The following is an 18882-nucleotide window of genomic DNA, read 5'->3' as shown; positions in this document are numbered from 1 at the left end:
ACTAACCATTCCAATCAATATTTAGTGCAATGGTGTTCTTTACCTCACAGATCATGGTTCAATGAGGATAATTCACTCGTTTTTCATAAAACATGCATGTCAAAACTTTTTATGTACATTGGAAAGGCCTACATAATAAAAAAAAAATACTATGAACTGTTTTTTTTTTAAACTTTGAAATGGGTCGATTTGACCCGCAACATAACATGAGGGTTAAACAAAATCTTTAAAAGTGCTGCAACTAATTATTTTCTTTACCGGTGAAATGTTTAAATAATTTTCTAAATTGATCAGTTAATTGTTTTGACTTCAACATGTCGCAAAATAGTTCAAGCTATTTCTCAGAGCCCAAGGGCCGCCTCTTTAAATTACCTATGTTCGACCAAAATTCAAAATATTTAATTTTATTCATTCATTCACTTAAATGTTTATATTTTAGAAAACAGACAAAAAAAGCCATTTGAAAGGCTGGAACTTGCAAATGTTTGTCACTGTGAAACTTTAACAATAGACTGATTATCAATACAAATAAGAAGAATCACTTTTTTTTTTTTTAGCTCTAATTACAAAGAATATATACCGATTGAGGTGACGCCACATGTTAACAGTCAAACGCATACAACTGATTATTTTTTACCATTTGCCTCCAAAAGCTGTGAATTCATACAATCAACTTCATGTTACTTTTATTTTTCAGGGAATAGAATGAACTTGTCAGACATATTCAGCATGAGATGGTGAATTTGATGAGCATAAACCCCACGAGTCGCTGCAATGAAAACGTGTTTGTTTCAAGGTTGAGAACATTTCAGTCTGTGAGTTCCTCTTTCACTGAACCAAACGTGATCTCAACCAGTTTGGTGTACGTTTTAAAATCCCTGGAGGCCAGGTAGGTGCCGAAGAAAGCTTGAAGCACCAGCACCACCCTCATTTTATTCAGGATCGGTCTGGAGAGGTCCACCCAGAACCGGAACATAGCGCCCTTCTCCGGCAACGGTGCTGTGCTGTACATTGACGCAAGGCCGAGATTCACAGGTAAGGCCAGGATGATGGGGTACAGCCCTGCACCGAGCGCACCGACCAGTGCACCTCGCATCAGGGCGCAGCTGGGACAGTTGAGGTCCCCGGACATGAGGGGGACAGACACGATTGCGTTGTACAGGCCGTATGTGCTGATGAAGGGCAGCACGGCCATCGGCAGGCTGGAGGCGAACCTAGCCTGCCGCACGTTCAGAGCTCTGCGGTACAAGCTGTTCGCTACTAGTCCTGCAAGCGCTCCGTTTCCTGCCAGATACGCAGGTCCATAAGTGCAGAACTTCTGATCAATTTCAGGCAGTTTCTCAAAGTTCTCCCTCAGCATCGCAAAAATCACAGGTCTTGAGAGCACGGGTCCAGAGACTCCTTTCTTCTGGGTATTTTCCGACATCTTTACAATAAATGTTGAAACCAGACAAATAATTTCCACTGTTTTGTAGCTAGAGATTCGTGCTCACAATTTTTTTCACTCAGTTATCAGATTCAGGCTAAGGTAAGGTGCTCCTCGTCCTCGGGATGGGGACAGGGAGCAGACATGTTTTACCCACAACTCTAAGCGAAAAATATTGGGTTGAGGTTCCCTGCGTTTAGTCTCCTAGGCAAAGTTGTTTACTCCATTACCAAACTTGGTTAGGGAGTGTTGAGAGTTATAGGGTTTTAATTTATCGAAAGAAGAAGAAACTGCTAGTAAATTAAAAGCATGGATAAGAAAAGAAAACCTTAAACGATGCATCTGACAGTAATATCAGTAAGCCTGCAATATATTACTTCTTTAAAAAAAGAAGATAAACAGCAACTTCTATCAACCACTACCAGTGTGAGAAAAAGGTTTCAAAAATAAATTAAGTTAAAAAAAAAAATAAAAAAAAAATGTTCAACATGCAGGATACTAAAGAAACAGCTAAATTAAAATGAGTAATACAAACTAAAGAAGAGGGAAGATAATGGAAAATATTAATACATTTTACATGTTATGCATTGTGATTACAGCTTTGCTATTTACAAGGAATCTGTGGCTGTTTCCAAAACTGTATATCTACATGTGCACGTGTGTATAACATGTATATTTAGTCATTATATTTTTCCTAACTTAACTTTAACCAGTGGTTTTATTGCCTAAACCTATTGAGATTTCTGGCAGTAAACCCTTTGTGACAGAAAGCCCAAGAGACTAACCTCTCAAATGTGCAGGGGAAGTGCCGCCTGATTGTACCTGAAAGGATAAGTTCAGGACAACAAAAACCCACGTTTCACGTGAGTGGGCGTTATTATTGCGCGTGACGTCATGGAATGTGTTAAAGAACGTTCCATCGGGTTCTAGGGAAGCTCGCCATCTTTGAAGACTTCTAGTCGGAGGCTTTTTTACTTTCTTTGTTCAGATTTTTTTTTTTTACATAAGCGGTAAACCTACTATTTCGAACCTCATACTTGCAAAAACCAGGTAAGCCCAAATGTCGGATACTCGTACATTACCACTTTTCTGTGTTACCTATAATGCCCTAGCTAACATTAGCCAGTTAGCTATTACGAAACTCGACGTCTCGCCAACATGGCAGATGCTTGTCTGGCTAATTAGCCGTGGCTAGCTACCACAATGTGTTTCCTCGGACACTGTGAGCGGGCAAATTGGGATTCAACTTGTAAATTGTAAAATTGTGTTTGTCAACATTTTGGATCTGGTAGATTCACTAGAAAGTGTTTGTGAAGTTACATACCGTTAGTGCTTTTGTATGGGTGTTGATGTTTGCGTGCTGATCGCCCGTTGGGCCTTTGGTCGAGATCAAGTTAATATTCAACGACGACTCTTCATCTGCTCTTGTTTAGTTTGTTTATTGCACTATACCTTGATTGTTTGCTTTTTACTCTTCCTGTAAGTCGCTTTGGATAAAAGCGTCTGTTAAATGACTAAATGTAAATGTAGTCAGGTGAATCGTTACAATCCTAGACCATTTACAGCTACTAATCACAGTTTGAATCGGGAAAACACTATGCAAATGCTACAATGGATAAACATTGCGATTTGATATAGACAATGTGAGGCTGTGATATCCTCTTTTTTTCCCCCCAATGCTTAATTGAAAATTACAAAAATAAACATTTCTGGCACGTGTTTCACAGTACATACTTGCATAAGTGTAGAAAGAATGCTAGGTGAACATCAATCAAAGTAAAGCTTATAATGATGATGATAATAATAATAATATCAACATTGTAAATTCAGAGCAGTTGAAAAAATAGACAAAAATAAAATGCATATAAAACAGTATAAATGTTGTTTTCAATAAGGGAGATTCGAATTAGTTTTAACTGTTCATTTTCGTGAGATCTTCCTTGTTACGTGGTTGTGAAAACATCGACCACACTCCCAGTTATAATTAGCCTGTGCTCCTGCATCTTTTAAACTAACGTTAATAGGCTTACATAATGATGAATATGTTTTTGTTGTTGTTGATATTAGTTCGTGTCAGTATTGCATTGCACCTGATCTGTTTGTTTACAGATTGTTAACGTTACGAAGTTATAATATGGAATGTTTTGATTTTTATTATGCGATCTGTAACCAACGATAATTTTCAATGTCTTTGCTGATGTTTTCTCCAAGCATGGTATGACTTATTATTTGTTAAGTAAACACACAATAAGTGAGAGAAGCCATAAGTTAAAGCCAGAGAATGTTTTTCTTTTTTTGCATGGTAATAGCACGTTAATGTCCATCTTTAATGTTACAACTCTTAATTTTCGCTGTCTGCAGCCACATGTTATGCATAATATTGGGTCTTTTGAAATGGGGGAGAGGTATCTCTGTAAACAATCAGTCATATAATGCTTCACATGGCTACAAGGCATTGTAATGATTGCTAAACAACATAATTTAATGATTCTAAGAATTCAATGGAATTTCTTTTTGACATGTTTTTTCCATTTCTTTTAGATGCGGCACTCAAAGCGAATGCGCTCCCCGTGTGTTTGGCTTGATGAGTACAGCTGGGAAGAGAGAATGGAGTGTCGCAAGCGTAAGAAGCATGATTCTCACAGCAGCGAAAGAGAAAATAAGTCCAGAAGAACTCTCCGTCATCCCAAGACGTATGATGGGTGAATGTCTATCACTTTTATTTATCAGTACCTACTCCAATTCTAAGAGATTCTTTGGGGTTTTTGGTTTTAATCATTGCATATTTACAATATATCAGCAACAAGATTATTTGAAGGAGTGCTACAGTGTACAAATATACTCTAAATTCTCCCTGTGGTGGATAAAAAATAAATTGTATATACCTTTTTGTCAAAAAGCTGGTTAATCATAACATAACACAGATGGGACAAGTATTGGCCAGCCTTTGATAAATATCAGAATTAAATTATCAGTGTGTATACATATCTTAACATTAAAAAAAAGAGCAGCAATGACACTGTTAAGTTGGTGGGACAGCTATTTACAAATGCAGATCAGGTACACCAATGAAGGCTTCAGATTTGTAAACAACTCATGTTCATTGTAGTCCACAACTGTTACAATATGTGTAACTTTCACTATTTTTCTTTTTATTGAATGTTGGACACACTTTGTTCCTTTGCCCTTAAATGATTAAGTCAGTTTGCAATTTCAGTGTCATCTGGTGAAGTGATGTGCAGGGTAAATATTTAGCAATTCTATCTTTTTGTGAGCTTGTATGATGACCCATGGGGTAACATCAGATGTTTTCAGATCTACTCTAATTTTAATTCTGTAGAGAGGCAGACTTCTTCCTGGCAGACAACTGACACCACCAGGGTCCTCGGCCCCAAGGGCTTTCTTGGTCTTTTTTAGGTGCTAACGTTGCCTGCTGGGTGGGTGTGCTGGAAGTGGTTGGAAGCATTCTAAGCAAATTTAACCTTTTTTAATAAGCAAAAACTAGGATGTTGAATTGATATATACAGGGAATTGTTGGATGGTAAAATATTTTTTTTTTTATGCAAACGAGAAACAAATTTCCCCTGAGATTTGTTTACTTCTCTGCATATCATATTGACAAAATTGGTACCACATGAGTGTTTGCTTCTGACATACTTAGATCTGCAGGTGCAGATCACAGCTCACATTACGCACCATCAGGTTGTGCCGAAAAGCTTCCAGCAACTTTGAGTGCCTCACACTTTTTACTCTCCCAATGTGGCTGTCTGTCAGGGTGGACAAGCTTTAAACAAGGCATGCTTTTGGTTTCCAAAGACCCAGCTGTTTAAATAAAAAATGTCTAAATGTGGAACATTACATTAAAGTATTATGTGTAAGTGATGAACTGTTAATAAAATGCTTTCTGAACTGTAGCCCCTCATTGAACAGAATGTTTATTTGGTGTTTGGTGGCTGTAAATCAGTATGTTGCTAATTACAAATGTTACATAAAAGGCTTTGGGGGATAGTGTGTCAAGCAGCAGGCAGTCCATTAGCACCGTCATACGCAGTCTTCATTTGAGAGCTTGATCATAGTCAAGGAACTGAGCAGTTCCTGACCTGTGCTTTCTAGTCCCATTTTTTAACCTGTTTGTGTCCTTTTTCCCCACTGCAGGCACTACTTGGAGTCCCGTAGTTTAAACCAGAGGCTGGACTCTCGGGAAAGAACCACCCGAGACCACAGTTTGGGCATGGCCTGTGAGGAGGACAGCCATGAAGCCACCTGCAAGGACAAAGACTGGCACCACTACAGCAAGTCATCTGGGCGCAGTGGTCGAAGTGGTCGCAGCAGGCGAAGCAGCCGCAGGCACAGAGATCGAAGGCGCAGACGTAGCCACTCTCGCCACAGGTCCTCCACGGTACGAGGAACCTCCTTCTCCCCTTTATTCCACTCTCCTATCTTTGCCACCAAATGGAATGGGTTATCACAGGTGTTTAGCCAATGCTTAACACCTATCTCTTTATCTCTCTGTATCTCTCTGTGTGTCCAACTCTTCACTATTAAGCATGATTTCTAGTAATAACAATTAGGGGACTTTGGGACTAAGGATGTAAGGGATTGTCAGTGTTTATAGATTGTCTAGAGAAAAGTCGACCCAGTATTTGTGCTGAAATCTTAGTGGGCAGTTATGGGGCGTGATAGTAAAGTAGTAAAGTTGTTTCGGCAGACTTACAAAGAACTACATGTAGAAAGACTGTAATCAATCAAGTTCAGTTTTTTCTGTACTACTCTGAGAAAGTCTCTCATCTGAAAATCTTGTTGCCATGTTTTTCTTCTGTAACACACACTATGTGGTGGCTGGCGCCCAATTTCTGACGGGGCTGAATTTGAATTTGCTGCTCCGTCCTTCCGTCCATTCGCCTGGCGGTGTTACTGAACGGGCCGAATCTATCCACCCCTACACCTCCCCCCCTTGGCCTGGTTGAATGATTGACGATGTCGCATTGTGGTGGCCTGGTGCTGGCTGACTGATGGGTTATTGATGTGATGGCGGATTGCGGCGGTTCCGGTGCAGAGGAGGAGCCAACAGCGCAGGAGCAGGAAAAGATCCAGGAGTGTTGAGGATGATGACGAGGGTCACCTCATCTATCACAGTGGAGACATGCTGAGAGCGAGATGTATAGAATATATACTTTTTTTTTCTACTGTTGTTCACACTTTGTCTCTCACTCTCTTGTTGTCTGGTTTTTATTTCCAAATATTAATTTAGAGGCTGAAGTATTTGGGCCAATAGATTTAATTTCTTTGGTTAAATACTGTTTGTCAGTGTAACATCTAGCATTGAGTTGTATTCCAGTGAGAAGCCTGTTTATAGTAGCGTAGCTAAACAGAGCAATCAAACATGAGGCAGTGCATCAGCCAAAAGGCAGTGTTTCACTCTGTCAGTGCCGTGTTTCTAACTTAAACTCTCTATTTTCTGTAGATGAGATTGTGTGTACTCTAGGAGAGGGTGCCTTTGGGAAGGTTGTCGAATGCATTGATCACTCTAAGTAAGAAACTATTCCTAACACTTCAATGATTTCTATGTTTTCCATAGTTGATCTCCTGCAAATGATACTAACAGCATTTATATTGTGTTTCCAGTGATGGAGCTCGAGTGGCTCTGAAGATTATAAAAAACATAGACCGCTACCGAGAGGCAGCTATGTCTGAGGTAGAAGTGCTTGAACAGTTGAAGTCTCTCGACTCTGCTAAGAGATAGTAAGTAATAAAACAAGACTTTTCACTTTGTGGTCATTATATGTGAAAATATTTTCAGAATTTGCCAAACAAGAAACTTACTTTACATTGACTATATCTTCCCTTCTTTTTAGTGCTTGTGTACACATACTGGACTGGTTTGACTATCACGGCCACGTTTGCATTGCCTTTGAGCTACTTGGCCTCAGCACCTATGATTTCCTCAAGGAAAACAACTTCCAGCCTTTCCCCATAGAACACATCAGACACATGGCGTACCAGATCATCCGGGCAGTGAAATGTGAGTAATGGACAACATGCTTACACAGAAGATGCAGTATGTTGGGTTGTTTTTTTTGTTTGTTTTTTAAGAAAGCTTTGTTAAATGTATGTGGTCTTGTATTTCAGTTCTGCACAACAACAAGCTGACTCACACAGACCTGAAGCCTGAGAATATTCTCTTTATTAACTCAGACTATGATATGGAGTACAACCCTGGTATGGTAAGTGTCACAAATATTTATCCAGAAAATCAAATCTGCTGAAGTTTTGACCAAATTTTAAAACGACTCCATATTGTTGCAGCTGTGTGAGTAACCATTGTTTTCTTGTCCTCAGAAACGGGATGAACGAACATTAAAGAACCCAGATGTGAAAATTGTGGACTTTGGTAACGCTACATATGAACACGAGCACCACACCTCTGTGGTCTCGACACGTCACTATCGAGCCCCTGAAGTCATTTTAGGTACGTGGCTGTTTAAAAGCACTGCTCAAAAACGTTTGATGTGTCCTTTAGAGGGGACTTGTTACTTAGTTTACATTGTCTCTTTCAGATCTGGGCTGGGGCCATTCCTGTGATGTCTGGAGTGTAGGCTGCATACTCATTGAGTACTATCTTGGGTCTACTCTCTTCCAGGTAAGTGGTTGTAGACAGCCTAATTATTAACACTGATATTTACCATGGCATTTGGAGAGATTGGTAATATTGTTTTCTCCTTCAGACTCATGACAGTAAAGAGCACCTTGCTATGATGGAGAGAGTCCTGGGCCCCATCCCCACAGACCTCCTGCAGAAAACCAAGTATGTGGACCATTAAGTCGTCAATTATGTCTGAGAAGAAAATTTTAAACACTAATTGCTTTTTTTAAAATGATCAATTTTATGATACTTTTGTGTTCTAAAGGAAACGGCGGTATGTTCACCGGGGCAGGCTTGACTGGGATATGCACAGCTCTTCTGGGAGATACGTCAGAAAACACTGCAAACCCCTCAAGGTAAGAGGACTTTCACTGAAGACACAGAAAGTTGGTGTGGAAGTGCTCCTGTGCTCTTGAGGATCACATCTGAAAATGTATCAGTATTGATTTTTAAAAGATATGTAATGTTTTTGACAGCCATTTCACACAATTTCTTCTCGATTTGCATTTTAGTCTTTGAAAGATGCCACAAAGCATTTCTCCTCAAAGTGTGTTTGTTTTAGCATCACTATGAACTACTTTAGTGATCACCACACTGGTATCTACTGCTGGGCTGTTTTCTGTTGTATCCACCTTGTACATGTATCACAACTTTTTCTAAAATGCGGAGCACTATATTAATTGTGACATCTTTTACAATTGTCTTTCCTTTCCCATCAGCATTACATGCTGTCTAAAGGTGAAGGCCACCACCAGCTGTTTGACCTGATAGAGAAGATGATGGAGTATGACCCAGCTAAGCGCCTCAGTCTGGAGCAGGCCCTCCGGCACTCCTTCTTCTCCTGCTACCACAAAAGTAGCAGCAGCAGTAGCAGCAAAAGCAGCAGACGTACCACCACCACCAGCAGAAGCAGCAGCAGTAGCAGTAAAAAAGACTGAACTCCCAAACCTGTAAACCTCTGACCTGAAACCTCGGTCAGGGCTTGGCTGTCACTGACATTTATCGAGGTGCAGTGCCAGCCTCTACTTCCTGACTCTCCAGGAGAGGTGTGCCTTAACTGACTGTATCAGTCCACTGCCCTGCGTTGCTGTGTCCTGTTGTGTGTTTCTCACCCTCGGTCATCAACAGGTTGTTTTCCTCTGTGGCATGTTTCGATGTATGAGTCCCCCAATTGATTTCTATTTATTAGCCATTGTAATTTAATTCTTGTTTCCTAAGCATATACTGGTAGAGCTGTTTTTTATTCATTAGTAGTCCTATTGTATCCATGTTCTCTCTGTATTATGAAGTGGGTGATGGGTAATATAACAGATTGAGAATTTCCTCCCCCTGCATCAGTCTCACCAGTAATTTATTCAGTACTGTAGATGTTGAAGAGAAAAAAAGGCAATTGCGGGCAGAAATCTTTGTACATAGAATTTGTTCGGACGTTAATTTTTTTTCACTGACTGGTTATGTAATTTTTGCAGTATCATGTACATTCTCAATAAACGTAAAAAGACGACAGAAGTGTGTTGTGTGCTGATTGAGAAGTTGGTTTAGGTGCAGTACCTGCAAGAATCCACAGGATGGCAGTGAACGGCTTTCAGATTACTGCAAAAGTGCTTCAATGAACATTCGTGAAGGACAAAATGTTTGGGGAGGGGGTGTTGCTGATTGCCCCTTTGAAAACATTTTTCACGTTAAATGAAAAACTGTGCGGTCTAAAAGTGTGAGCATTTAAACTGGTTTGTTGACCACACAGGTTTCCAGTAATATCACAAAATGGGAATAGTGGGATCAACAACGAAAAGACGAATTCCAAAGTGTATCACCAGCTTTTCAAGTTTTGAGATTTAATGTGGGAACACCATTGTACAGGGTGATAATATTGAAGTATCTAACTGATTTAAGTCATTTTTGTTAGATGGCTGTTCTGAAGAGGATCGACCGTCTGCAATATATTATACGCAAGATGCACCCCCCATAAACTACATAATCCGGTTTAAAGTGACTCTAAAGGGTTATATTTTGGTTCAAGTCACTGGTATGGGTAAACAATAAAACACTCAGCAAATGATCCAGTTTCACGCATTATATTCCACATTAACACATAAGATAAACAGACACTGTTTGAGCTGTCCTTAATTTTAGTGAGTACACTGGGTTTTGTAAATGACGGTATAAACTAACATTAGCTGCAGGGACTATGTTATGTTGCTCTGAGGTACCTGGGCGATCAGAGGTTGTCGGAGCAAAAACCTCACAGTCTCCCAGCTGTCAATCTGCAGCCTCCCACGTGGTCAGCAGGGCGGGCGCATCTCAACTAGTTCAACATGCAGCTTTTAGGGAGGCAAACAATTGGACCCATTGGTAGTTGCACTTGCACATCCATGTAGGATACTCCCCAACAGGAAACAACGACCTGCAAGTCAGAAGGCGCCTCTTCTCTGGTTGGCATCCAGATCGCTCCCTCCTGTGTGTGGCGTAAACCCGGTGCTGCTGCCTCTTGTTCCAAGACTAATTTAAGACAGCGCTTTGAACCCTGAGCCCAGTGTGCTGGAGTTGAGTTAGGTGCGCTGCTTAGTTAGCCCACGGTGCCTGATTAGAGTTTTGTTGCTGGACTACACCAACGAAACAAAACTTTTTGGGTTATCTTCTGTTCATCAAGAGGACTTTGAAGCAAGATTTCAGAATGGATACAGCCAGCGAATCTATCGGGGAGAGTAAGCCGGTGTGTCAGTGTGTGCCCAAGTCTGGGCTCCAGCGGTGGCTCCCAGGTTTTCCCATCGCTCTCTGCTTGCTGATGTCCCTGAGCTCCATCACCGTGTGTCTTCTGATGAGCCTCAAGACCTACCAGCTGGAGAACCGACTGCAAATGGAGATGGAAAAAGAGTCCATCTTCCACCCGCCGCACGGAGCTTGTCTAAACGAGGATGGGACCCTAATTCCAGAGCTGAGTACCTCAATAGGGAATCTCGTTGAAGAGGTACATGACGTATATTGATAAATACATATATTGTTCTTGTGAACCCCGGACAGGCATTGCTTGTCTGTGCGTAAAATGTGCGTAATAGCAGGGAACATATGCGGTTGAACAACGCACAGACTTGGCACCCTTTTAGCAATTGCACCCTAATTATTCCCCCTAAAATCAGTCCCTTTTAATGCATGACCGTAGGGATCAACATTGCATGCAGCTGGCCAATTAGTTTGCAGTTAAAGCTCTTTATAGGGTGACATAACCACTGATGAGACACACCAACCTATAATTTCATCAAATGGAAAAGAAATTGAGGAAGCCCCTTTCATTCTAGTGCTGCAAGTAATGGGAGAAAGATTATGATCTCATAATTATTATTGGTGGTCATTAGAAATTATTCCATTCTCTGAATTTTTTCTTTAATGATTTCCACATTGAGAATATATGCATGTTCAAGACGGGGTGGTTTTCTTACACTGAATTCTGTTCTGTGTGTTGCAGAAAGTTGTGGTGCTGATGCCGAAATTGCGGACAACTAGGGAAACACAAGAGTGCTCCTGTCCTCCAGGTATGTCTCTGCTCTTTGTAGCACGAGTACCACTTACCAACACACACAAACAAAACAAACAAGACACTAAAGACATGTGCACAGTCAAAGTAACAGTCTAGGCAGGACTGCTTGTGCAGTGATGCTCTCTGCAGTTCTCCTGAACTTAAAGAGTGTGTGTGTGTGAGGGGGTCTTTTTTCTGTGTGAAGGATTATGGCTCCTAAGCCAGTGTTGGGCCCATACTGTGACAGCAGGGCTCTAACACTCAGCAGATCAGCAGGGTTGGGCCGTCCAGCCTGAGCCCTGCAGCCTCGTGTCAGTGGGGGATGCTCACTTTAATAGATGGAGCAGCCGTGTGCCAAGATTGGCCACGTTTGGCTTGCGGTGTTCGTTACATGGCTTGTGACTGTTCCACGGGTGGAGAACAGTGTGTGATCCAAATCATGTTACACACAGAGTCCCCCATTATGACCGTAAAGAAATATTGTTTCATCTGGGGTAGAGCTGCTGCTGTGATATGTCCACATGTATTGATTCAAGCATGAGCATCAGTGGGCGTGACCAGCTGATCAGCTGTGTATTTAATGGTTTTAAAAGGGCTTTTTGCCTCACCTATAGAAAGGAGAGATGTGGTTTATCACTAGAGAGAAATTCTTGCAGCAGCAACAGGATGTGCGTTTTATTGAAGCTGGCATTCACGACATTCCAGTTTTCAAAAAACTGCAACTCAAGTGGAGTCCAACTATTATCACGGAGTATCTGCTTGCACACATTTAAAAATGTTTGTATCCAGAGGTTGTGGCAGAGTACTTAAGATGCATTTTTATATCTGCATATTTGGGGACTTTCTCTGCATGGCTCTTCTTCTTCCTTTCTTTCTCTTTGTCTCTGGGTGTGAATAGCCCTGCAACAACAAGAACAGGTGAAAGCGTTCACAAGTGGAATTTCTGGCCTGCTTTCAACACATTCTGTTTTTCAGTCTGAAGTCTACTGCGCCAAGATAGTTTCCTGGCTCTGTCTGGCTGGTTAACGGAGTTACTGCAAGTGTTTGATGTTTGCATTGGATCAAATACAAGTTTGCTGTAGGTCCATTTTTATACATTTAATGCAGGTCTGCTAAACATGTATATTCAGAGGTGTATGTACCTTGTAAAAAGTTTCACAATTGGGTCAAGCCTGCATTGCCCTTGCTGCATATTCATGCATTTGAATGTAATTTCTCCATTACATCATATTATTGTATCAGATGTTGCATCCCATTTTCCTGTCAATTTTACTGAACTGCTGTGTAATCAAGTGGTTTTGGCCCTGAAATGCAACCTCTCCACAACTATTCAGATGTCTATTTAAAGTTCTCTCTTTCCAGTTTCTGCTCTTTAAATATGGTGTATTATCTGGTGAAACAAAAGGCCATTATGTTTATTGTGGCTTAGATGCGACCAAATTCCTCCGAACATGCACTTTTTTTCACGTCACAACAATTCCACGGGGTTGCTCAATACAGACTTGTTAACTTTTCCCCATAAAATGTGCTTATTTCGAAAGAGGCTTGATCGATTTAGTTTTTCCAGGTGATTCTTGCTCAAGAAGCCACATGAGCATATGTTTGTGCCAAGCTGTGTACAGCATGTGACTTGTGTAAGACGTTTTTATGTACATTTATCTGACCTGCCTAAATGTGTGCATCCCATCTGTGTCCTTGTGAGTGTACAGTCTGGTCATAGTCTCATATGGCTGCGTGTGGTGTTGTGTTTGTGTGAGTCTGAGTTTCTGTCCCTGAGTCTTTGAGGGGCCGACAGAGGCACCTCTCTCAACACGACACTGTAAGAAGAGACCCTCCTCTCCCTTTAGCACCAGCTCTCCCCACCTGAAACTTGAATCTCTCACCACTGGGATCACAGGCCAAGGCATTTCTGCCTGTATGTGTGTGAGAGACGCGCTGCCACACAGCATGAGTGGCATTTCTACCATTAAAACTATGCCCTCCGCATCAGGGTGCTCACCTTTCAGCGTGCATGAAGACAGGGGCCCAACAGGGGGCAGCACTCTGCAGCAGCACTAGGAACGATGATGTTGGATTTGTCATTGACACGTCCGACTCTTTCTTAGTAAAAATTATTATTTTGAAGGCAACTCCTCTGGTTCACCACCACTGGAGCTGCACAGACACTGCCTATAAATATTCAGGACATTTATCCGTCACATCATGTCATTGTGACACTTTCATGCTCACAGATACGACACGACCAGCAGTCGTTAAAGCTTAGGCAAACTATGTCACAGAGTCCAACTCTGCTTACAAGCTTCAGGTGTTTGCAATTAACACCCGCCTGTTCCCTCAACAGACACACACTACGTACGGTCGCACACAAACCTACACACACGTTCATTACTTACACATGAACACAACACCTTTATGGTGCCTTTTGTTAACCAGAACCATGTGGGAGCTATATGTGTCCTGTGTAGGGGGAGTGTATTGTCATTTCTGCAATTTGCATTTTAAGGCAGTTTAACAGGTCTGATAGCAGCTAGGGAACACACAGTCGGCCCACACTTTGGCAAGGGCCCAAAATGAAATGCCAGCCAGATCCACTCGTTAATATTCCTCTGTCACCAGTCACTGAAGACGATGCAGCAGGAGAGGGTGCTAAAACTACACAGTCATCACACTTCCATTGAAGGGACAGTTTGGGGGATTTTTCATGTTTTAAGGAATTCAACGTAATTCAAGACAGTCTTCAATGGTGTAACATCTTGAACTTTTCAACGAGATGAAAAACAAACATGATCATAGATCCACAAACAATGCTTCTCAATTTCTAAAAAAAAAAAAATTCTGGTGGCTCCAAGAGGTTTGAGACAGTTTGTCAGAGTCTGGACTGTTTGGTTAAATAAAAACAGCCAATTTAAGGTTGTGACAATTTCTGATATTTTATAGACTAAACAATTTAGAATCCAGACCTTTTTTAAAGGCACAGTTCACCATAATATTCAAGAGAAGGCAGATATCTCCAACACTCAACAATCTATAGGATGATAAACAGCACTAGAGGTAATAGGAAAAATATGTATTTCTGTCCTCAGGTATAAGTTTGTATCTTAAGTCATGATCACAGACTGAGCTCCTTCAGTCAGGGCAGCTAAGTCTTTGGTGTTGGTGTATATGGGGTCAAGAGGTCAGACCCCTGGCTGTGCGGTCAGATCAATTTCCATCAGATAAGAGTGAGAAATCAGGCCCCCCATATATGTGTTTGTGTATATTTATATAAGTGAGAGAACATGCTCACAGCGGGGTTTGCCTGCTGCATTCTACATGTACACATACAGATAAAAAAAAATGTCTTCATGTTAATCCTTGTCCTTATTTGTATTTATTGCAACTTCAAATTCCTACATACAGTATAAGGTGTGTTACTGTTCTACCCCCAGTGTTTGACAGTGTGTTTGCCAGTATAATGGGTGCGTTCCAATGCTCATACTACAGTAATATACTGCATAGTGTGTCAAATGCAGTATGCCAAAATGCCAGCTTGTCCTTCTGCATCTGGTTGCATTCTGCAGCATGCAAGCCAGCATGCTTTTCTAGCTATTCTGACCCACAATCCTTTGCACAGCGGAAGATGCGTCACATCGACTGAGCTGCTGAGAGAGCACAGACAGGTGACAGCCTGCTGACAGCTTAGTGACAGAAGCCACGACTGATATGTGAGCAAGAGGGTCAAAGTTCAAGGCGCAATGTTATGACGAACCTGTGTGCCCCATTTTTCATGCATCCTAAGGGCAACAGTATGCACAATGTGAGAGCAGCTGCAGCATGTCGCAAGAGTTAATAGAAAAATTATGAAATTTGCAACACAACATGTGTTCTGCTGATGCAGGAGGCAGAGAGGAGGCTGCACGCTCCCCCTGCCCACCTTCCTGCTCCCCAACCTGGGGGAGGAGACGGGGGAAGTCGGCTTTAGGGAGACCCATGATGGGGCCAACATCCCCGCAGGGCTGCATTTTATTTTTAAAGCCATAATAAATCAGACAGGAAGCTCACAGCTACCTATACAATCTATCGCCACAGGATGAATACATAGGCCATATAACATCCATTAATGACCATTTTAAAATAATAAACGCAGGAAATTTGTTTTCATGAGTGGTCTCATTTTAGATTTGTTCCACTATAGCTAGCGGCTGTATTCATATACCGGAGAGGTATACTGTGTGTGTGTGCACATGTGCCAGTCTCTGCTTCTGTGTGCTTGTAGTCATTTCGTGCACGTGTGTTTGTTTTGATGTCTGGAGGCACATGCTTTAGCATGCAGCTCAGTGACTGACTGCATTGCTCTAATTTGACGGCGGATGAAGTCAGTTATGAGGAGGGTATCCTGTGGCATAAAATCCAGGTGGCTTTTTACATGATGCTGCAGATTTCCAACCAGGAGAAAAATATACTATTTTTAAGACACAAAATACTCTCTATCCTGCTGCTCTTTAGATTCAAGTTTCACACACATATTCCCTATTGGACTGACTCTGTAGGGTGCAGTGTACCTGTCATGCAGGAAATTCAGAAATGTATGTATTAAATTGATCAAAAAATACCATATTATTAATTGGGATTAAGTCTTTAAAAGCAAAATGCTCGGAAATAGGAAATACTTACTTTATTGGTAGTTATTGCTTTATGATATTAAGATGGATATCCCCTCATCCTTTCCCTCTCTAGCCTGCTTTGTGTTTAGCACTATAACACAGATACCATCGTCATATGGACAGCAGCTCTAATGCACAGCTGTGTGAGCCTTGTGTCCTCAGGTTACTCTTATCCTCCTCTTGATGTGTCTGTTATTCCCATTGGTCGCTCTGAGAGTCGAATAAAAATGAGTGATTCCTCTTGATATCTTGTTCTGATTTGGACGAGGATGTTGGAAGGCTCGAGTGTGCTCAGTTTATTTGTAGAAGAAGAGGGGAATGCAGCCTCTTAGATAGTTGTTTGTAGAGATATTTAGTTTGGAGATGGTCATGTCTGTATAACTTTAAGTCAAAGACTGCACTAAATAAACTGTTTTATTAAAATTTGTGAGATAATCTTAAATTTAGATTTTAGTATGAGTATGTATAGTATATAGTGATCAAAGTCGTAACTAGTTGATTCAGTTATCCAGTCAGATAAAGGAGTTTCAAATTGAAAAAAAATGTGTGTGTGGAGTTAGAAAGCTACCAGACCTCTCCATTTCGAGGCTACAATATCTGCTACTAGCATAAAACACCTGAATCTCTAAACAAACTGTTGTCGATCAAGTTGGATTTTGGGTAATAAAGCCTCAAGGTTTTCCAGTTTTAACTTATTTACATTATTTAACTAACTTTGGACTTATAGTGGTGAACAGCTACATGAGGGATATTAATAAATCCTTGCATTTGATTGGACCGCTAAAAAGTGGGCGGGCTTAGAGTTTAGCATGATATGAAGTAGGAGTGTGATTCACCAGAGGCCCCACGATATGATTTTGTCCCAATACTTGAGTCACAGTACGATATTATTGACATTTTATATATATGATACGATATGGTGAGTATTGTGATACAATATATTATGATTTAACTGCATTTTGTGTCCACAAAATTAAATTCAATCAAAAATTGTTTGGTCAAATGAGAGAAAATTCTCAGTTCTGAATTTGGAGGCAGCCATGTATGTAAAGAGGAGACTTGAAACATCACAACACTTGAAAAATAGCCTAACTTTGCAGCGTCATATCGACAACTTCCCGACAAACACAGCATGAAAACAGCGGGCCGCCGGAACACTAAATATCGATACTTGTCGACCATGAATCAATATAATATTGCCACGCAAAATATCGCGATACTATGCTCTATTGATTTTTTTCCTTTCCCTCTAATATAAAGCGAGAGAGGACTGTTTGATCCACACACACTTCCCTCACCTGTTCTTGAATCAGGAGGAGGATGAGGTGCCCCTGCTGCCAGCACCTGGAGCTGCCCACTCACCCCGGGGCAAAAGTCTGCATATACCACTACCCACGCTGCAGCAACACAGAATCAGCCAAAAATTGGCAAAGCCTCCATGAAATAGACCTCAGCCACATTGTTTTGGAAATGAAAATATTCTTTCCACTGATATCTAAGCACGCATCATATCCCATCTCTCTCCATATTCCTCTGTTAGCTAGAACTACCCACAAACGGTGAAGTTTTATATGATTTGTTTTGTGATAATGAACAATTAACAGGATTAAAACTAGGAACATTTATTTTTCATTTTACTGGGACTGTGAGAACAGCTGATGCCGCTGGCTCCAGGTGTGTGTACATTTGTGTTTGTAGCCAACACACACACACACACACACAAACCACATCTCCACATCTCTCATCAGCCTTCTTATTAATGTTAGCTTTGTGAAACCACAGTGTTTAACAGCAGGGCCGACATTCTTCCTTTTGAAAAATAAACTGCTGGACATGGGCCGACCAGTCGGCAGCACATGAAGGCCCACAAGGACCCCAGGAACACGCAAAGAACCGTGTTCCAGGTAGTTTGGGGTCTTGGATGTGCAGAACACTCATAACAGCCAGGAGAAACTCTAAACAGGCAGACCCATCCTGTATTGACATTTCCAGCACAGAAATGTAGAAAACAGTCCTGGATGCAATTATGTATTGACTCAACATCATATTAGATATGAGGTCATTAAAAGCGGGAAATGATGTGGGCCAGATATACAGGGATTGTAACTTATTTAAAGGATTTTGCATCCATGTGTTCATATTTAAGCCTTAGATTGTAGGTCATCACATCTTGGCCAACAGTGGGAAAACAAAGATAGCATGCTGTTGAGCAGCCTTGGAGGTTCTGTTTATATTTACATCAATGTCTTCTTTTTGTGCAATTCAGAGAAGTGAGGTTGTGCTGAGTTTTCTCATGCACTCTATATAGTGGTGCAAGGATAGAAAAACTATTCTCATACACACCCCCAACATAAACACGGGCCAGAGGAGTGTTTGTTGTTAACACAGGTGGAGAGAAATGTCATGGAGTTCATGGAGATTTTGAACATTGTATGAAGTATTAAGTCACAATAGTATGATGCAAAGTTAGTTCAGCATCTTCAAAACATTATTGGATTTGATTATGTGTTACTAAATAGGTATTTGAAATGGTACAATAGAGAGAACATTTGAGGAGGTTTTGTCCAAAAAGAGATTTATTTGAAAAAACACATTGCTTCATTGTACAACTTGATTCAGAACATCATGTGATGTGCTGTTTTTTTTTTTACACAAT

General features: G+C 41.0%; 3 protein-coding genes across 5 annotated transcripts in view; 2 read left to right on the top strand and 1 right to left on the bottom strand.

Moving 5' to 3' along the window:
• Positions 1-388: 388 nt before the first annotated feature.
• Positions 389-1594, bottom strand: tmem126a (transmembrane protein 126A). The gene has a single exon (XM_059345590.1). The coding sequence runs from the start codon at positions 1424-1426 to the stop codon at positions 809-811; it is 618 nt and encodes a 205-aa protein (XP_059201573.1). The 5' UTR covers positions 1427-1594; the 3' UTR covers positions 389-808.
• A 719-nt stretch (positions 1595-2313) lies between these two features.
• Positions 2314-9578, top strand: clk4a (CDC-like kinase 4a). Of its 3 annotated transcripts, none has more exons than XM_059345585.1 (13): positions 2314-2476; positions 3968-4119; positions 5582-5825; positions 6483-6585; positions 6891-6957; positions 7052-7168; positions 7282-7448; positions 7556-7650; positions 7766-7895; positions 7984-8066; positions 8152-8231; positions 8335-8425; positions 8789-9578. In XM_059345585.1, exons 2-13 carry the CDS (start codon positions 3968-3970, stop codon positions 9005-9007), a joined length of 1548 nt encoding a protein of 515 aa, XP_059201568.1. In that variant the 5' UTR covers positions 2314-2476; the 3' UTR covers positions 9008-9578. The 3 variants fall into 3 exon arrangements, with proteins under 3 accessions (XP_059201568.1, XP_059201567.1, XP_059201569.1); XM_059345584.1 differs by having other exon boundaries at positions 3968-4128; XM_059345586.1 differs by lacking the exons at positions 2314-2476; positions 3968-4119; positions 6483-6585 and having other exon boundaries at positions 5744-5825.
• An 844-nt stretch (positions 9579-10422) lies between these two features.
• col23a1a (collagen type XXIII alpha 1 chain a) overlaps positions 10423-18882 on the top strand; it is a 146662-nt gene continuing 138202 nt past the window's right edge. Inside the window, 2 exon segments of the mRNA XM_059346867.1 lie at positions 10423-11037; positions 11533-11599. Of these exon segments, the coding sequence (XP_059202850.1) occupies positions 10744-11037; positions 11533-11599 (361 nt within the window). The 5' untranslated portion in view covers positions 10423-10743.

The sequence above is a fragment of the Centropristis striata genome, chromosome 12, assembly GCF_030273125.1.
Source record: "Centropristis striata isolate RG_2023a ecotype Rhode Island chromosome 12, C.striata_1.0, whole genome shotgun sequence".
NCBI lineage: Eukaryota > Metazoa > Chordata > Actinopteri > Perciformes > Serranidae > Centropristis > Centropristis striata.
This window is presented reverse-complemented; position numbering and strand designations above follow the sequence as displayed.